The sequence below is a fragment of the Schistocerca americana genome, chromosome 7 (assembly GCF_021461395.2).
Source record: "Schistocerca americana isolate TAMUIC-IGC-003095 chromosome 7, iqSchAmer2.1, whole genome shotgun sequence".
Classification (NCBI taxonomy): Eukaryota; Metazoa; Arthropoda; class Insecta; order Orthoptera; family Acrididae; genus Schistocerca; species Schistocerca americana.
The window spans coordinates 50,123,313-50,143,740 of NC_060125.1; the positions used below are offsets into that span (position 1 = coordinate 50,123,313).

The window sequence follows — 20,428 nt, forward strand, 5'->3', positions numbered from 1 at the left end:
ATATTGTTGGACTTCTTAACCTCAAGTTTTCAATAATTACCACCATTGCCTTTTTTGGGACTGACTGACTTTTATGGTTGTTGCTGTAGTGGCCATACATATGCTAGCCAAATATCTACATAAGTTAATGATACATAAAATTGGCCACTGTGAACATCACATTAAAAACTCTCAGAGGTTCATTAAGAAAATCAAACAAATTAGGGTTGGCCTAAACACTACAGAGGGGTCCAGAAAAATGAACATTCTCTTTGATAATCAATATCTTTTGAACGAAATGACATATTATTGCAATTTTGCATGGTAGCATCTTCCATTGTTTTCTCAACAGATCTTGGCATATGTTTTCCAGCAGCTAACAGCGCAGCAATGATTGAAGTAAGATTGTCATTTGAACAGGACAAGGCCATATTGAAGTGGTACTGGAAGTGTGAAAATACGATGGAGGTACAACAGTAATGGTATAATGTGTGTGGAATTCAGCCACTAATACATGCAACAGTTTATCATATTCAGGATAAATTGGAGGCTGATGGTACTGTTCAGGATGCACATAAGGAAAAGTCTAGCTGTTTTGCAACATTTTACTATGTTGCCTCAAATATCTGTGAAGTAGCGTGCATGTGAAGGCAAGTTTAGCCGATCCAGCATATAATTAATTTTGAAGGCTGCAAAGTGGAAAGTATACATTCCAAGATCACTGTGTGCTATAAATGAGGATGACCTGCATCCAAGGCTGGAGTGCTGTGGGTGGTTTGAAGACATGTTTTGTGAGGGTAAACAGTTTGCAGGGATGGGTATCTGGTCTGACAAGGTGCAATTTAAAATTGAATGGTATGCTACGACTGCATGTACTGGGCTCCTGAAAATCCTCACATGTTATGTGAACAAGCATGTTAATCTACTGGGAGTTAATGTGTAGTGTGGTCTGTAATCACATGATTTAACTGCCCATTCTTATTTGGAGGTACTGTGCTGGTGAGGTGTATCTCCATATGCTGCTTACAATGATTTTATCTACCATCTGAGAGGTGTTTTGAAATGAAAGACTTTATCTACAACAAGATGGCACTCTGTCTCACTACCACAGAGATGTCAGAGCCTACTTGGATGAAAATCTACCTGGATGATGGATAGGTCAAAGAGGAGCTTTTGAGTACCCACATGGTCTCCAGACCTTACATCTCAAGACTTCTACCTAAGGGAGACCTTTGAAAAAGAAGTTTGTCAACAGAAGCCATCTACAATGAACAAGCTATGAGAAACCATTGAGGCTATCCTGTGTGGCTATTGCACCAGCAACACTGACAGCCGTGGTTTGGTCAACAGTTCAGTAGCATCGACATTGGCTGCTAATGGGGCTCAATGGAACACACAGAATAACCCTTCCTCCCATGCAAGAATTGTAATGGTATGTCATTTTCTTCCATTAACATTGACTATCAAAGACTGGCTATATTTTTCTGGACCCTTCTGTACTTCTCCAGAGTGAAAATTACAATTAGTTTAAACTTTGATCATAATTCATTGTACTGGAACTAAATGATATCCATACATCGTCTTCATGGGATGCTGACAATTTCTTAGCTGCTTTTTCTAGTGTAGATTCTCTCCTAACCTTCTTGATGGATTTATGAAATTTAGTAGACAACGCCAATATGATGATCAGTAATCCCTGTTTTAATACTGACACTGTTGATGTCAACTGAGATTGAAGGGGTGAAGGACTACAGCCAGGTACTACAAAGGAATCATCCTAGCTTTTGCCTGAAGTGATTCAGGAAAATCATGAAAAATTGAAGTCGGTGATTTGAACCATATGAGTCTGATCAACAAGTCTCTGAGCTCCAACATTAGGCACATTGTGGAGCACCTTAGCAAGATAGCATTCAGGTGTAGAAAGAAAGCCAATGCACACTTGGCATGACTGCCAGGAGCCTCATCTGAGAGTGGAGGTGGACTTCCCTGCAGCTATCAAGTATGCAGTTTGCAGTCATGTGCAAGTTGTGACTGATGTCTGCGCCAATGATTCTTGTTGAATGGGTCCTGAGGCCATCTTCAGTTCCTACAAGCAGTTGGTGGAGGTGGTGAAGCCTGCTGGTTTCACACATGGGTGCAAGCAGAGCTCACAATTGGTGAAATTGTTCCTGGAGTTAATCAGGATCCTTTGGTTCGGAGGTGAGTAGAGGGTCTCAGCCACAGACTTCATCAACTCTGTGACAGTCTTGGCTGCAGATTTCTAGACCTGTGTTATTGGGTGGGGATTTGTAAGACTCCCCTTAATAGGACAGTGGTGCCCTCTACAAAGGAAGCAGGTGCTCAGGTAGCAGAGCAGTTGAGAGTGAACATGGTGCTTTTTGTGCTAGGTGGTAGTTTGAAGTACTCATCAATTCACACACAGCAAAACCAGACTGCATTCAGAGTAAGGACACTTTGACTGTCAAAATTATATCATTAAATTGTCAAGGTATTCATAACAATGTTTCTGAATTTAATGTCCTCCAGGAAAGTTCTCATGATCAAGTTATTCTTGGGACTGAGAGCTGGTGGAAGTCTGAAGTCTGAGATATTTAGTGAGTTATGGAACACATATTGGAAACATAGATTAGATGCCATAGGAAGGGGAGTGTTCATCGCAGCTAACAAAAATATTGTCTCTATTGAGCTTGAAGTTGAGTGTGACAGTGAAGTTATCTGGTCGTGTATAACAGGTCTAGGTAAAACCAAGTTAATTGTTGGATGTTTTTACTATCAACATCATTTCACTGTGACAGTTCTAGAATTTTCTGGAGAAAGTCTACAGTCAGTAGTGCATAGATACCCAGATCATGCAGTAATAGCTGGAGCCAACTTTAACCTACCAAATGTAGACTGGGGCATTTATGGATTCATTGTGGGGGCTACAGACAGACATTCTGCCAAGTACTTTTGAACATGTTTTCTGAAGATTATTGTTAGCAGCTTGTTTGGCAGCCCACATACAATGGAAATATCTTACACCATGCACCTGGAAACAGGCCAGACCTTGTTGACAGTAATCATGGCATCCTTGTAGCAACTATGATTATGAAAGTTAATAAATCAGTAAAGAAGTCTAGGAGAGTGTTTCTGCTAGAAAGAGCAGATAAGCAGCTGTCAGAATTTCACTTAGACAGGGAACTGTCACTGCTTAGTTCCAGTAAGATGGACAAATAGGTATTATGACAAAGTTTAAACAGATTGTAGATCATGGTCTGAAGAACTATGTGCCTATCAAGTGGACTTTATGTCTGGTTTGTGATAAGTACATCACCATAATTAAACATAGTATCCCAAAACTTTTGATCAAAACATAAATGAGATATCTGATATTCCTTCTGTTAAACTTCAGATACCTGTGCCACATTATTAACACTGTTATTATTGTCAAATTGTGAATGAAAATTGGGGGCCATGTGCTTGTTGTCTTTCCTCACCACAAAACTATGGACCTTCATTGAGGTGGAGTTTCCCAAGTAGTTACCTCTATAATTGTTTCTTCTATTAAATTGCTTATGGTTATCCCCATTATTGCTATTCTGCTGATGTTCAAAATTTCTGTCTCTATTACCATTTTGGCCCTGATAGAAATTACCACTATCTCTGTTCCTGTAGTTATTGCCATTGTGATCTCTATCATTTCGATTATTATGGTACATGCTTCTTTCTTCTGTCTTATCCAGCCTGTCAACATATCATAAAAATTGTTCAAGACAATCATCAGGTCCATGTACTAAATCCCACTGCAAACTTTCTGGTAATTTCATTTTGAGTGCATCAATCAATGTCATTTCATCAAGTGGTTTGTTGAGGTGTCTTAGTTTCTTAGGTTGATTCTTACAGAACTCTTTCAAGGTACCATCCCTATTCCCATAATTTAGACCATTCAAAAATTCACTTTTAATTTTCCCTTGTTTAGCTTCCAACCAAAATGTATTTAGAAAGCTTTTTTTGAAACTTTGGTGCATTTCCCACTGACTTAAATTTAGATTTACCCATGACAGAGCTTCACCTACAAGCCATCTTTTAAGGGGAGTTGGAATGCCCTATCTCGCCAATGTTAAATTTGCTAACTTTGTGTACCTTTTTCTTTGGAACTATTATCTTCAGAACTTTGAAATTCTGGCAGAGGTTTTCAGCATATATTGTGAGCCCACTGAACTAGAACCAATGTTTTCTTTTTGTTGGTATAGTATTTATGAATTTTTTACCATTAAGCCATTTTTTATTGGAAAAAGTATAACATAAACTTCCCTAGTTCAGAGAATAAGCCAGTTCTTGTCATGATTCTAGTTCAGTGGCCTCTTTGAACTGTTTTGCAGCATTTCTGAAAATTTGAATGTTGTTGGTTGAGTGGTTTATGAGATAAAGGTACATGTAACACTAAAAATGTCAAATGCCAGAAAATGCGATTAAAGTAATTTATTATGAAAATTCACAAATACCTTTGATTCTATTATCAAAAGTGTCCAGCAGAGTAATCAGGGTCATCTTCTAGTTCTTCTTCTTCACCTAGAAGCTTTCTTCTCCTTGCTGCCCTTGCTTTTTTTGTATTAAATTCAGCTGCATACTGAGCCTTCCTTACTCGCACGCTGTCCAGAAGCTGAAGACCTCTGATGGTGTTGATACCAGGAGCAATGCCGAGCCTTGCCATGACCTTTAGCCTACCCATATGACCATCATTGAATGAAATAACAGCATCACTGACTCCCCATTTCAATGTTTTTATCCCAACAAATACATTCTTAGGTACACGAGTCCAAATGAGGTTGTTGAACGACTCGTTTTGATTCTGGGTACAACCATGAAGACATTTTCGCAGATCAGGATGCCCCAAGTCTCTATATATTGGTTTAATTACTTCCATAACAGCCAATGGAATATAATTTTTATGGTGATAAGGATCCCCAGTAGCTTGAGATTTTCTATAATTGCACCATGACTGAGGACCATCTGGACAAGCAAAATGTTGAGGATTATCATCAGTTGATGATCGATGTAAATATGTGGCCCATACAGCTTGTCTCATTTCCTGCAAATTATTTGCATTATTTCTTATTGCCATACCATAGTATTGTTGTAATTCATTTATAATTTTATCTGACAGGCGACCTCTAATGGTTTTACCATCTGACAAAATTTTGTCCTTCAGATTCTGTTTCAGTTTCCTTAGACGAGTGCCCATTCGTTTCTGAACATGACCGACACATTCTAGTTTAGTTATTGTCTTATTGACATATGGCATGGATTCTGTAACACTTTTGTATGCCTTGGAGTCCCCATCTCCAAGGAATTTTGTGTAAAATACTCCCCGTTCTTTTTCTGATCTGCTAAACATTTTCACAGCAGCGGCAGCCTCCATGCCTCCACTCGTACCTTCATAATTCTTGCTACATATGTGAGCTGCTTCTATCTTACCAGATGCACAATGGTAACAATGTTTAGTGAGCACTTCATAGTCCAAAACTTTACCGCTGTCCACACTAGTAACAGTAGCAACAGCATTTTTGGATGTGTGACCCCTTTTCTGCCAGGTTCCATCAAAAGCAACAGGGATATCTGGGTTTCCTTCATTTATATATTTTGCTTCACTGGCAGCAGCTTTCATTGATAAATCTGCTACAGACTGAACAGCATCTCCTATCACTTCAGTGTAATTGTCAATTTTAGCAGGTGGAGGTGGAAGATTCATTATGGCACAAAATGTTTGAGCAGCAGTATGTCCTTTACCAATTGCTCTCATTGCATACATTAGCCTGATATTACTCTCAAACAAATTGCTACTGCATGTTTTAGAGCTCCAAAAACAGGTCTCATTTTCACAACTGGCACAAACTATAGCAATTTTGCAGGAAAGTCCTATAGATTTTGTTATGTTCATATCAAAAGAACCTCCACAAAGATTACAACACAAACATTTCTTCATAAACTCAGTAAAAACAGGAAAGTCGACTAAAACATATTGTTCATTAGAAGCTTCATCTGTAATTTCACTTGCACAGTTTGATAACTTCTTTTTTGATGCACTGGTGGGCGTGTCTCCTTCACACATCTCAGCTGTACAAACGTCAGAACTTTCACCAGCATCAACAGGTGCTGAAGCAGAATCACTTGAACAAACGTTATTTGTAAATCTATTACCGCGAAACTTTCGCTTTTTAAATAATGATGCACTCCTAGGCATCGTAGAAACTACGCACTCACCACTGAAAGTCAAAACAAGACAGATAACAAACTCCAAATGAGCGACAAACTAAACTCGAGGCTCAAAACAAACACTCACAGATCAAAAACTGAACAATAAACACAGCTAGTCGTAAAAACAATGGTACCTATGGAAGGATCAAAGATTCTACAACTGAAGAGTGAAATCCACAGCCTTCTATATGTAATGTTTTCGGAAATGCGAAGATTTAAATGTGTACAAATCACAAGATGGGTAACTTTGCTGGGCGCACATGTAATTTTGAAAAATTAAATAAAAATACTTCCAATTGGAATTTCTTAACAAATTTTGCACCATTTTAAGCAGAAAATTTCAAATTAAGTTATAAGGTTAAAAACTGAAAATGTGAATTTTTTCCATTTTCCGGCATTCCAACTCCCCTTAACAAATTTAATTCTTTGATCATTGCACATGCCCAGCACAAAACTATCTCTACAGTCATGTAGCAAATCCACTGGATGTAAATTGTCTGATTGAGAACTTTTGATCGGAATGTTGGACCACACAATACCATTGTTTGAACACAGATTTTTGTGAGTACAGTTTTTCTGAACTGTTGAAATTTTTTTATCTAAAACATTTACATTAGTTTCCATATTGTTTTCAACATTTAAAATTTTTTTGATCTAAACTACTTAAGTTCTGTTCCATTTTTTCCACTGTGGCCTTGTGTTCAACTCTGATGTCATTAACATTCTTCATCTGTGTTGCAGATTTGGCAACTAACTCATTTGCCAAAATAATAAATTTATTTTGTAAGATATCTACTGTTTTGTTCACACTTTTTAATCCCTGTGACAACCAATTTTTTAGCTCCAAAACCTGATAACTAAGTTGGTCTACTTGGAATTGTACCCTTTCCATTTTACTATTGTTTTCAGTTTTTGGGTATTTGATTGTCCTTGTAGTGAAGTAAATTTGATATCATTGTCCATCCTTATTTCAGTTAACTGCTTGCTGACTATAATTTCACACACTTCAAACATGTCCTAAATGGGTCCTACAGCTTTCACTTCTACATCACTACTACCCTCATCTCTATTCACTTTGCAAACAATCATGTGAGTCCACAAACAAATTAATTTCTCAAATAGTTCATATTTATCTTTCCCTTTTTTGATGTCCCTTATCATAGTTATAAAGTTCCAGTCATTATCAGTAGTATCTCATTACTGTGGATATGACTTTATTGGGCAGTACTTAGTCTTCTTTCTTTGAGTGTTTAGAAATCCGTTCTTCTTCTGCAACAGACAACACTTCATCATCAGTTAATTGATCCCGGCTGAGCTTCCAATTGTAATCTTTCCCTCCCTCACATCACCAGTTGATTTTCACTCTTTTCATAATTGACTCATTTCATAAGCTTCAAGAGGAGTAAGATTTACAAATAAACTTTTTTTACTTATCATCTTTTCTTATAGTTGACTCCAGTTTGTCACGTCAAGGGCTTGATTCTTGAGGCTGAAATTTTTGATATTGTAGGTTCCAAATGACATGATAATGTTTAAGTAAGCCTGCTCCAAATTTATCTTTTGTTTCCCTTTTTATGTGTCACATTCTTCTGTATCACACTATCTTTACAATTTCCACTCTTATATCACCACAAATGACATTGTTATTTCCAAACATAAAAACACATCCAATCACATCAGAGGCATCCCCACTAATAATCCATTCTGGGTACTAACAATATACCAAAGAGTTTGCAAATATTGTTGACAAATGAATTATCACTAATTTATATCATTATTTTATAAATGAATCCAGAACTAAACATAATAAATATCATCAGATTGTGCAGTTAATAATAGGAATTTTAAGTGTGCCAGATATGTCCTAATTTCAAATGTTTCTAAAAGAAGAGTAATTTTAACTGTACATATAGGGGTAGTACATATTCATTTTGACAAAGAAAATGAAATAATTTCTTTTTATACATTTTAGCCTGAAATATAATACATTGTATACAAAACCATATGAAATTCGTTTAGTTAAACAGCTGAGGTAATATTAACCCATACAAGATACAAAATATCTTTGGTATAAGATTACTTCTGTCGAATAAAGGTAATGTTGGAGGAAGGTGTCCCTTTACAACATGATACCGTATTCTCGAATCCTATCTGTTGACACAATCTGTTTCTTGTCATATTTCATAAGCAGAAATACTTTTTATGTTCCTTAACAACACATTTAAAACAGTTTTCTGACTTCCAGAACACTTACTGTATCATCTGAACTTTTCAGCTACTGTTGCTACAGGTACATAACCTCTTTTTATATTTAACATACGAAAACATTCTTTGTTTCCCAATATCTTTGTCCTATAACACTAACTTGCAATAATTTGCTAGCATGAATCACTCTTAACTGGTAGCAATTCATTTGTACTATATAGGTAGCACTTATTCACCATTTCTTTACTGTAATAAAAGTATTCAAATTTTAACTTTAATGCCATTGATGTTATTTGTGTCACAATCTTTATTTAAAAATACATTTTTAAAGGGACAAGAGAGGAAGAAAATAGTGCACTTACATTTTCGAGAGTGGCCTGATTTTGGGTGTCCAACAACAACTGATGTGATGCTACAGTTCTGTCAAATTGTGCGGCATCAGATCTTGTTATCAAGTGCAGGACTCACTGTGGTTCACTGCAGGTAAAGTGAGATAAATTGACATATTTAATTTACTGTTCTTTGCCAATTTTATTTCTTTTTGTGAAATCAAAAAGCCAGGTAGTTGACATGTATGTAGAAGTTGATGGAATCATTAATAAACTTGGTGAGTGAATTTCATGCTGGCCAACAGTGGAACAGGTGAAATGTATGCACAGTTGCCAATATGGGCAACTGTCAACTATATGATTGAATGACGACTTGAAAATTTGTCCTGGACCAGGACTTGAACCCAGATTTCTGGTTTATTGTGAGAGGTTGCTTAATCAGTAGGCTATCTGAGCATGCTCTATGGCCAGAACCGAATATCCATGTATCATCAGCCACATGTCTGCAGCCTGCACTCATATACATCCATTATGAATTTTACCGTACAGTGGAGACCTATTCATCAAAAGTCACGTGCTTGGTGTCAGCGGATAAACGCAATATTGAAGGACCTGTGTTGTTCACAAGTATGATCCAATGTTTCTTCAGAAATGCATGCAATACATAGTAATAATAATTCTTACCAACACAGGCACTGCAATATCTGCCAACACAGGGCAAGTGACTTTCAGTTAAAATGTCTGCCCTGTAAGGGAAAATATGTAACGGATATACACTGAAGTGCCAAAGAAACTGGTATAAGCATGTGTATTCAAATACAGAGATATATAAACAGGTAGAATATGGCACTATGGTTGGCAATGCCTATATAAGACAACAAATGTCTGGTGCAGTTGTTAGATCGGTTACTGCTGCTGTAATGGAAGGTTATCAAGATTTAAATGAGTTTGAACATGGTGCCATAGTTGGCACATGAGCAGTGAGACACAGCAACTCTGAAGTAGTGAGGAAGTGGGGATTTTCCCATATGACCATTTCACAAGTGTATCGTGAATATAAGGAATCCAGTAAAACATCAAATCTCGACATTTCTGTGGCCAGAAAAAGATCCTGCAAGAGTGGGACCAATGACATCTGCAGAGACTCATACAATGTGACGTAAGTGCAACCATTCGGCAAATTGCTGCAGATTTCAGTGCTGGGCCATCAGTAAGTGTCAGTGTGTGAACCACTCAATAAAACATCATCAGTGTGGTCTTTTGGAGCTGAAGGCCCACTCTTGTATCCTTGATGACTCCACAACACAAGGCTTTATGCCTTGCCTGGGCCTGCCAACACTGACATTGCCTGGGCGGATGAGTCTTGTTTAAAACTATATCAAGCGGATGGACATGTACAGGTATGTAGACAACATCATGGATTTATGGACCTTGCATGTCACCAGGGGATTGTTGAAGCTGGTGGAGACTCTGAAATGGTGTGGGGTCTATGCAATTGGAGTGACATAAGCATCCCTGATCACCTGTATCCATTCATGCCCATTGTGCATTTTGACAGACTTGTGCAATACCTGCAGGACAATGCAACACTTTACATGTCCATAATTCCTACAGAGTGGCTCCAGGAACACTCTTCTGAGCTTAAACACTTCTGCTGGCCATCAAACTCCCCAGAAATGAAAATTATTGAGCATATCTGGATGCCTTACAACATGCTGTTCAGAAGAGATCTCCACCCCCCTTATTTTTACAGATTTATGGACAGCCCTACAGGATTCAGGGGGACAATTCCCTCCTACTTCAGACATTAGTTGAATCCATGCCAAGTGATGTTGTTGCACTTCTGCGTGCTCGGGGGGGGGGGGGGGGGGGAGGGGGGGCAGGGGGGGGCATACATGATATTATGCAGGTGTACCAGTTTCTTTGGCTCTTCAGTGAATGGCTGCATGCAGGTTGTAGACACATGTTGATGACATATGGAAGTTTGGGTCTGGCTGTGGGGTGTCTAATGGTTTGTGATAAGTGGAAAATCTGGGAAATCCGGAACAAATTTTTATTGTCACCATTCAGTTATATAGCTGATAATTGTTGGTATTCACAACTATGAATACATTTCATCTACTTCATAATGGCTTTAGCCACCAGAATGCCTGTTCCTTTGGATATGAGTGCGTGTCTGAAGGAACATTGCATCATACCTCTGAACACCACATGCACTTCAATATTGTATTCCAATAGCTCTTGTCAGCCTACAGAAAATGCATCATGTGATAGCTGTAAAATGACATATTGTGACATAGATCTGTCATTATTATCATTGAATATGTGATGAAAGTACATTGGGAAATGAAATATGCCTCTAAGAAGGACTAAGCATAACAAAAACAATAGAGGAGTCTCATTGTGGATGTACATGAAATTGGTTCTTTCAAAATGCACACAAGACAGGATCAGCAGTAAGTTTGTTTGTTGAAGACAGTTTTGTCTACATTAAAGTATTACCACTGGGCGATTGTAAGGAAATGAAGAAAGACTTGGATAAAATTTCTACTCACAGGGGAACCCTTGCATTGCACCCCCTCAGATTTAGTGGTAAGATAGTCCAGTGGGTAGCCAATCAAAAAACTGAACACAGATCAAGCATGAAAACAACAAGAAGGTGTACTGAACTGTGAAAAAAAGCAAAATAGAAGCAGCGAATGGTCCATGCTCAACAAGTACAACATTAAGTAAGGTGCAACAGACACAGCATTGTGGTTAAGTGGCCAGTGTTACAGCACAAAGAGGATAAGCTGGGTTCTAAACCCCATCATGCCCTTTATTTATTTCTTTTTTACAACTGTATGAACTGTCTGCATGACCATTTAAATGTTTGTTCTCTTTCTGCATTCGTGGCAGTTGTCATACTATACATTCGTTATAGAATATAAGTCACATGGTAAGAATACATTACCATCACAAGTAAATGTGATGAATAGCAACAGCAGGTGAGATACCACATATACACCTCACAGAAATGAGAACAAAAAATAAACAGATGTGGAATATGTTGCAGCATAGAATTCAAGAGTCAAAACTTCAAAAATGGAATGCAACTTCAAAAACATTAAAAACGTATGTTTTGACAGAGCAGAGAGAAACTGTTGCATTCATTTGTTGCAGCTCATGTGACAAACTATTATGTTTTTATCATTTCCTAGTTAGTGATCACATTCAAATTCATATGAACACCAAAATTGGGCAAGGAGACATATCTCATTCACTCACCAGGCATACAAGCTAAGTCCTATCATAAGCTGTGTATAACATAGCAAACATGTTTTCTGGTGGAGGATTCTGTTGACTTGTCACCATGTCACATCAAAGGTTTGTGGTTCCTATTCAAAAGCCACTTCCTTTCAGCTGTTGATAGGGTAGTTGAGCGAATCAATTTTCATTAAAGGTCCTTGCTTTACACCTTGTTATTGCAAAGACATTACACCACAACACAGACATAAATTTGAAAAAAGAAGAAAAAAAAGTCATGAGGGAGCTCTGAATATGGCTCACTCACTTTGCACTCCAATGCCATGACCATTTCATCATAACATCATCACTTCTCATCTCCACTCAATGTTGCATTTGTTGGGCTTTGACTGTTGACTGTTTCAACTGATTTTTTTTTCACAATTCAGTACACTTTCTTCCTGTTTTCATGTTTGATCTATGTTCAGTTTTGATGGGCTGCCCACTGGGCCCTCTTACCATTAAATCTGAGGGGGGGGGGGGGTGATTGGGAGTTTTCCCTTGTCAGTGTAATGAATGGCAACTCTCTCAAATGTGGATAAATGCAAGAAAGAGAAATAACCCAATAGTAGCCTGTTACAAGATTAGTTGTGAACGTCTTGAACACATTGCATCTTGTAAGTATTTATGGGTGATTCCTAAGAAGCAATGTAAAACAGCACATTAAAATTAAATCAGTATTAGGGACAGAAAATGGAAGACTTCGATTTGTTGGAAGGGTTCTGGTAAATTGCAGTGGATATATAAAGACAGTAACATAGAAGATGCTAGTGTGACTATTTCTAAAGTATTATCCCAGTGTTTGCAGTCCTTGCTAAGGAGTTGTGACAACAAATGTTCAACAAATTCAGAGACACTCCCCTAAAATTGTGACAAACCTGGATAACCCATGCAGAAGTGCAACAGAAATGCTTGGGGAACTGAAATTGGAATCCTTGGAAAAATATGTTGTAGTTGTGTTGGATAAATTTAGAAAACCTGTATACAAAGAAGGCCATTACATGATCACCATTGTATTTCTCACATAGGGGTCATGAGAATAAGATGAAAAAGATTTCAGTATGCATGAAGCATATATACAGTCATTTTCCTTTGCTCTGTATGCAAACAGAAAAGGCAGAAAATCGATAATATCAGTACAAAGTGTCCTGTAATATTCACTGTATAATGGCTTATGGAGTATATATGTAGATGGAGAGGAAGGTTGTGTAAAGGCATCACTGCAGAGTAAGAGGTAGTGGATATGGAAAAGAAGTCCTATAAATGGCAAATGTTTGGAAGACAGGCCATACTCAAAATTAATACCAGTTAACTGACAGGCACAAGTTTCAGACATTCAGAGGGTAATGGAATATGATTTGAACTTCCCTATGTCCAGATGCTCAGTTTCAGAATCTCTTGAAGTTACGCTCTTATGCTTACACTGTTCTGTGGGTGCTGATATATATATGATATTGACTTACAAATTCCATTCCAATCTAGACAAAGTAGACCAGCTAATCCATTTGTAGAGATGCTCTGTCTAAATTCAAATAATGTGGTCTGTTGTTATGTACTTCCAAGTCAAAGTGTGGTGCTGCTGCTTATGGTAGATGCAGCTCCCCACAGTAGTCTATGGTGTGTGAGCCTCTTTATCTCTGTATAGCTACTGCAACATACATCCGTCTGAACCTTCTCATTATAGTCAAGCCTTGCTCTCCCTATACAATTTTTGCCAGCCACACTTCTATTCATTATCGAAATGACAATTCTTTGATGTCTCAGGATGTGTCTGATCAACTGATCCCTTCTTTTATTTAAGTTGCACCATACATTTATTTTCTCCCAATTCAATTCAGTATCTCCTTATCTGTTTTCTGATCTACCCATCCAATCTTCCACATTCTTGTGTTGCACCACATTTCAAAAGCTTCCATTCTCTGATTTTCTGAACTGTTTATCATCCATGTCCGACTTCCACACAAGACTACACTTGAGACAAATACCTGCATGAAAGACATCCTAACATTTAAATTTATGTTCACTGTTAGCAAATTTCTCTCATTTTGAACTGCTTTTCTTGCTGTTGCCACTCTGCATATTATCATCTCTACTTCAGCAATCAGTTTTTTTACTACTCAAATAACAAATCTCATCTACAACAGTACCAGAGAAGGAAAGTTGCTACTCACCATATAGCGGAGATGCTGAGTCACGATAGGCACAATAAAAAGATTCACACACTCATAGCTTTTGGCCATTAAGTCGTTTGTCAGCAGTAGACACACATACACACATGCACACACACACACTCATGCAAATACAACTTGCACACATGCATGCAGTCTCAGAGAGCTGAAACTACACTGCGAACAACAGCACCAGTGCATGATGGGAGTGGCGACTGGGTGGGGGTAAGGAGGAGGCTTGGGCGGGGAGGGGGAGGGATAGTATGGTGGGAGTGGTGGACGGTGAAGTGTTGCAGTTTAGACGGAGGGCCCTGAAATGAGAAATGTCCTACCCACTACCCTTCCCACCCCTCCTACCATGGTATTCCGCCATCCACCGAACCTACAGAATATACTCGTCCATCCTTACACAACCCCTGCTCCCTATCCCTTACCTCATGGCTCATACCCCTGTAATAGACCTAGATGCAAGATCTGTCCCATACATCCTGCTACCACCATACACTCCAATCCGGTCACTAACATCACCTATCCCATCAAAGGCAGGGCTACCTGTGAAACCAGTCATGTGATTTACAAGCTAAGCTGCAACCATTGTGCTGCATTCAATGTAGGCATGACAACCAACAATCTGTCTGTCTGCATGAATGGCCACCGACGAACTGTGGCGAAAAAACAAGTGGACCACCCTGTTCCTGAACACACTGCCAAACACGATACCCCTCATCTCAATGACTGCTTCACAGCCTGTGCCATATGGATCCTTCCCACCAACACCAGCTTTTCGGAATTGCGCAGGTGGGAACTTTCCCTGCGATACATCCTACATTTCCATAACCCTCCTGGCCTCAACCTTCATTAGTAACTGTCCTCACCCATCCAGCCCCCTCTCTACTCCCATTACAGCACTACACAGTCGTCATTTCACCACCACACCCAATCTTTTAATTTATTTTTATTTTTATTTCTCTCTTTTCCACTACTTACGTCCTACCCCCTCCACACCTTCTCTCCTGCCCCTCCTGAGGTGGAACAGGATCCGGAGTTCAACAGCTTGTCGCCTGTTCTGTCCTGGGCTCTGGTGGTGGGACGACAGGGGCCTCTTCATGTGGGTCACTTCCAACCGTATTCGAAGATTCTGGCTCAAGGGTTGGCAGATCCCCCCGACTCCAGCATTCCAATGGACATGGAGGTCATTGCTACTGCACGACGCTCCACCTTCTGATGCAGTGGATCACAGTGGCTTCACCCCCTGAAGGAGGAGGAGTGCAGTAGCCACCAGAAAGATTGCGGGAGGCGCACACTGGCACGGCGCGTCACAGACAGTAGTTGCCGCAAGTAAAGTCCTGTCCACCAGAGGGCACACGATAATTCAGCCACACCCTCTGTTGGTGGAACAACAACAACTCAGTCAGTTTTACATCGGGCATGCCTAGCAGACAGTTCCCGGTCTACACTATGTGAAGTGCGACGGACAACGTGAATCGTGTTAATACACCATACACACTATCCCACAGTTTGCAGCACTCCTACAGAAAGAGAAGAGAATTTGACAGAACATACAACTGAATAATTATCTGTTATTGAATTGACAAAAATCAAACAATGGAAAATCCAGGATGGAATAAAGCAATATTATGAGAAGGAAAGTTGCTACTCACTACATAGAGGAAATGCTGAGTTGCAGATAGGCACAACAAAAAGATTTTAACACTTCCCTGAGACTGCAGTCATGTGTGTGAGTTGTGTTTGTGTGAGTATGTACGTGCATATGTGAGTTTATTGTTGACAAAGGCCATTGGCTGAAAGCTTTAAGTGTGAAAATCTTTTTGTTGTGCCTATCTGTGACTCAGCATCTCCGCTATATGGTGACAAGCAACTTTCCCTCTCATAATATTGGTGAATTGACAAAAACATAGATAACTGGCAGGTACTTAGCTTCAAGAGGCACAATTCTCAGTACTATTGAAGCACATAAAAATAGGAAACAACACACCTAGCTTGTTCTTTCTTTAGAAAGGAAAGAAGAATTACTTTGGTGTGGTTGGTTAATGGAGAGGGTGGAGGGAAGGCAGTCACTTAAAACATTGGCTCAGAGGGAATCACCTCATATGAGGAGAAAGAGAGACAAATATGGGAGAAAGGTGTCAGAGATAGATAGATAGAGAGAGAGAGAGAGAGAGAGAGAGAGAGAGAGAGAGAGGTTAAAGATTGTATGTTAAGCACTGTATGGCCTTGATTTAGATATTAGAGACAGGAGCTTTATAATGAGAAGTGTCTATGAACCAAGAGAAGACGTAGGGAAATCAGCAAGTGAAGGAATAGTGCAAATAAGGAGAAAATGGAAAAGATAAAAGAGAGGAAGAAGTGGGACAGCAGAGAAAGAGATAGATAGAGAGAAAGACAGGGAAGCATAATAGATACTGAGAAAAAGGTTCATAAAATAGGAGGTGAACCTATGAGGGACAAGAATAAACAAGAAAATAATTAAAATCCTGAGAAGCAACGTAGAAGAAGGAGAGAAGGGTTAAGTTAATGGAGGGCGGCAGTATTCTAGAATATGTCGCAGAGCAATTTTCCTTCTCTGGAGTTTAGTGAAATTGATGGTAAGTAGGAGGCTCCAGCTGACACATATTGTATGGAAGGCATTCAGCTTTCTTAAATGGACAGCAACTGGGTACTGGGCACCCCTAAGAAGGATGTTTCCTCTGTTTCCATTCTTTTTGTCATTTTGGTGATGGTGATTCTAATATAGAATGGTTCAAATGGCTCAAAGCACTATGGTACTTAACATCTGAGGTCATCAATTCCCTAGACTTAGAACTACTTAAACGTAACCAACCTAAGGACATCACACACATCCATGCCCAAGGCAGGATTCAAACCTGTGACCATAGTAGCAGCGCGGTTCTGGACTGAAGCATCTAGAACTGCTTGGCCACAGTGGCCAGCTCCTAATATAGAAATGAAAATGATGATATTTGTTAAGAAATAGGTCCCCCCCCCCCCTCCCCCCATGAACCTAGGACCTTGCTGTTGGTAGGGAGGCTTGCGTGCCTCAATGATACAGATAGCCGTACCGTAGGTGCAACCACGACGGAGGGGTATCTGTTGAGAGGCCAGACAAACTTGTGGTTCCTGAAGAGGGGCAGCAGCCTTTTCAGTAGTTGCAGGGGCAACAGTGTGGATGACTGACTGATCTGGCCTTGTAACACTAACCAAAATGGCCTTGCTGTTCTGGTACTGCAAACGGCTGAAAGCAAGGGGAAACTACAGCCGTAATTTTTCCCAAGGGCATGCAGCTTTACTGTATGATTAAATGATGATGGCGTCCTCTTGGGTAAAATATTCCGGAGGTAAAATAGTCCCCCATTCAGACCTCCAGGCGGGCACTACTCAAGAGGACGTTGTTATCAGGAGAAAGAAAACACGTTCTACGGATCGGAGCATGGAATGTCAGATCCCTTATTCAGGCAGGTAGGTTAGAAAATTTAAAAAGGGAAATGAATAGGTTAAAGTTAGATATAGTGGGAATTAGTGAAGTTCGGTGGCAGGAGGAATAAGACTTCTGGTCAGGTGAATACAGGGCTATAAATACAAAATCAAATATGGGTAATGCAGGAGTAGGTTTAATAATGAATAAGAAAATAGGAGTATGGGTAAGCTACCACAAACAGCATAGTGAATGCATTATTGTGGCCAAGATAGACACGAAGCCCATGCCTACTACAGTAGTACAAGTTTATATGCCAACTAGCTCTGCAGATGACAAAGAAATTGATGAAACGTATGATGAGATGAAAGAAATTATTCAGGTAGTGAAGGGAGATGAAAAGTTAATAGTCATGGGTGACTGGAATTCGAGAATAGGAAAAGGGAGAGAAGGAAACATAGGTGAATATGGATTGAGGCTAAGAAATGAAAGAGGAAGCCACCTGGTAGAATTTTGCGCAGAGCATAACTTAATCATAGCTAACACTTGATTCAAGAATCATGAAAGAAGGTTGTACACATGGAAGAATCCTGGAGATACTAAAAGGTATCAGATAGATTATATAATGGTAAGACAGAGATTTAGGAACCAGGTTTTAAATTGTAAGATATTTCCAGGGGCAGATTGGGACTCTGACCATGATCTATTGGTTATGAACTGCAGATTAAAACTGAAGAAACTGCAAAAAGGTGGGAATTTAAGGAGATGGGACCTGGATAAACTGACTAAACCAGAGGTTGTACAGAGTTTCAGGGAGAGCATAAGGGAACAATTGACAGGAATGGGGGAAAGAAATACAGTAGAAGAAGAATGGGTAGCTTTGAGGGATGAAATAGTGAAGGGAGCAGAGGATCAAATAGGTAAAAAGACGAGGGCTAGTAGAAACCCTTGGGTAACAGAAGAAATATTGAATTTAATTGATGAAAGGACAAAATATAAAACTGCAGTAAATGAAGCAGGCAAAAAGGAATACAAAAGTCTCAAAAATGAAATCGACAAGAAGTGCAAAATGGCTAAGCAAGGATGGCTAGAGGACAAATGTGAGAATGTAGTGGCTTATCTCACTAGGGGTAAGATAGATACTGCCTACAGGAAAATGAAAGGAGAGCCACTTGCATGAATATCAAGATCTTTGATGGAAACCCAGTTCTAAGCAAAGAAGAAAAGCAGAAAGGTGGAAGGAGTATATAGAGGGTCTATACAAGGGCGATATACTTGAGGACAATATTATGGAAATGGAAGAGGATGTAAATGAAACTGAAATGGGAGATATGATACTGCGTGAAGAGTTTGCCAGAGCACTGAAAGACCTGAGTTGAAACAAGGCCCCCGGAGTAGACAACATTCCATTAGAACTACTGATAGCCTTGGGAGAGCCAGTCCTGACAAAACTCTACCATCTGGTGAGCAAGATGTATGAGACATCAAAATACTCTCAGACTTCAAGAATATAATAATTCCAATCCCAAAGAAAGCAGCTGTTGACAGGTGTGAAAATTACCGAACTATCAGTTTAATAAGTCACAGCTGCAAAATACTAACATGAATTCTTTACAGACAAATGGAAAAACTGGTAGAAGCTGACCTCGGGGAAGATCAGTTGGATTCCATTGAAATGTTGGAACACGTGAGGCAATATTGACCCTACGACTTATCTTGAAGAAAGATTAAGAAAAGGCAAACCTTGTAGACTTTGAGAAAGCTTTTGACAATGTTGATTGGAATACTCTCTTTCAAATTCTAAAGGTGGCAGGGGTAAAATACAGGGAGCGAAAGGCTATTTTCAATTTGTACAGAAAGCAGATGGCAGTCATACGAGTTGAGGGGTATGAAAGGGAAGCAGTGGTTGGGAAGGGAGTGAGACAGGGTTGTAGACTATCCCCAATGTTATTCAATCTGTATATTGAGCAAGCAGTAATGGAAACAAAAGAAAAGTTCGGAGTAGGTATTAAAATCCATGGAGAAGAAATAAAAACTTTGAGGTTCACCAGTGACATTGTAATTCTGTCAGAGACAGCAAAGGACTTGGAAGAGTAGTTGAACGGAATGGACAGTGTCTTGAAAGGAGGATATAAGATGAACAATAACAAAAGCAAAATGAGGATAATGGAATGTAGTCGAATTAAGTCGGGTGATGATGAGGGAATTAGATTAGGAAATGAGACACTTAAAGTAGTAAAGGGGTTTTGCTATTTGGGGAGCAAATCAATTGATGATGGTCGAAGTGGAGAGGATATAAAATGTAGACTGGCAATGGCAAGGAAAGCGTTTCTGAGGAAGAGAAATTTGTTAACATCGAGTATAGATTTAAATGTCAGGAAGTCATTTCTGAAAGTATTTGTATGGAGTGTAGCCATGTATGGAAGTGAAACGTGGACGATAAATAGTTTAGACAAGAAGAGAATAGAAGCTTTTGAAATGTGGTGCTACAGAAGAATGCTGAAGATCAGACGGGTAGATCACATAACTAATGAGGAGGTATTGAATAGAATTGGGGAGAAGAGGAGCTTGTGGCACAACTTGACTAGAAGAGGGGATCGGTTGGTAGGACATGTTCTGAGACATAGAGGGATCACCAATTTAGTATTGGAGGGCAGCATGGAGGGTAAAAATCGTAGAGGGAGACCAAGAGATGAATACACTAAGCAGATTCAGAAGGATGTAGGCTGCAGTAGGTACTGGGAGATGAAGAAATTTGCACAGGGTAGAGTAGCATGGAGAGCTGCATCAAA

The 20,428-nt window shown here is 39.3% G+C and overlaps 1 protein-coding gene across 3 annotated transcripts in view; it reads left to right on the forward strand.

The window, feature by feature from the left end:
* The window catches only part of LOC124622596 (phosphatidylinositol phosphatase PTPRQ-like), a 431,781-nt gene that overhangs the window by 369,310 nt on the left and 42,043 nt on the right, over nt 1–20,428 (forward strand). For all 3 annotated transcript variants that reach the window (XM_047148348.1, XM_047148350.1, XM_047148349.1), the window contains one exon: nt 8,753–8,904. In XM_047148348.1, coding sequence (XP_047004304.1) covers nt 8,753–8,904 — 152 coding nt within the window. The remainder of the gene's footprint in view (nt 1–8,752; nt 8,905–20,428) is intronic.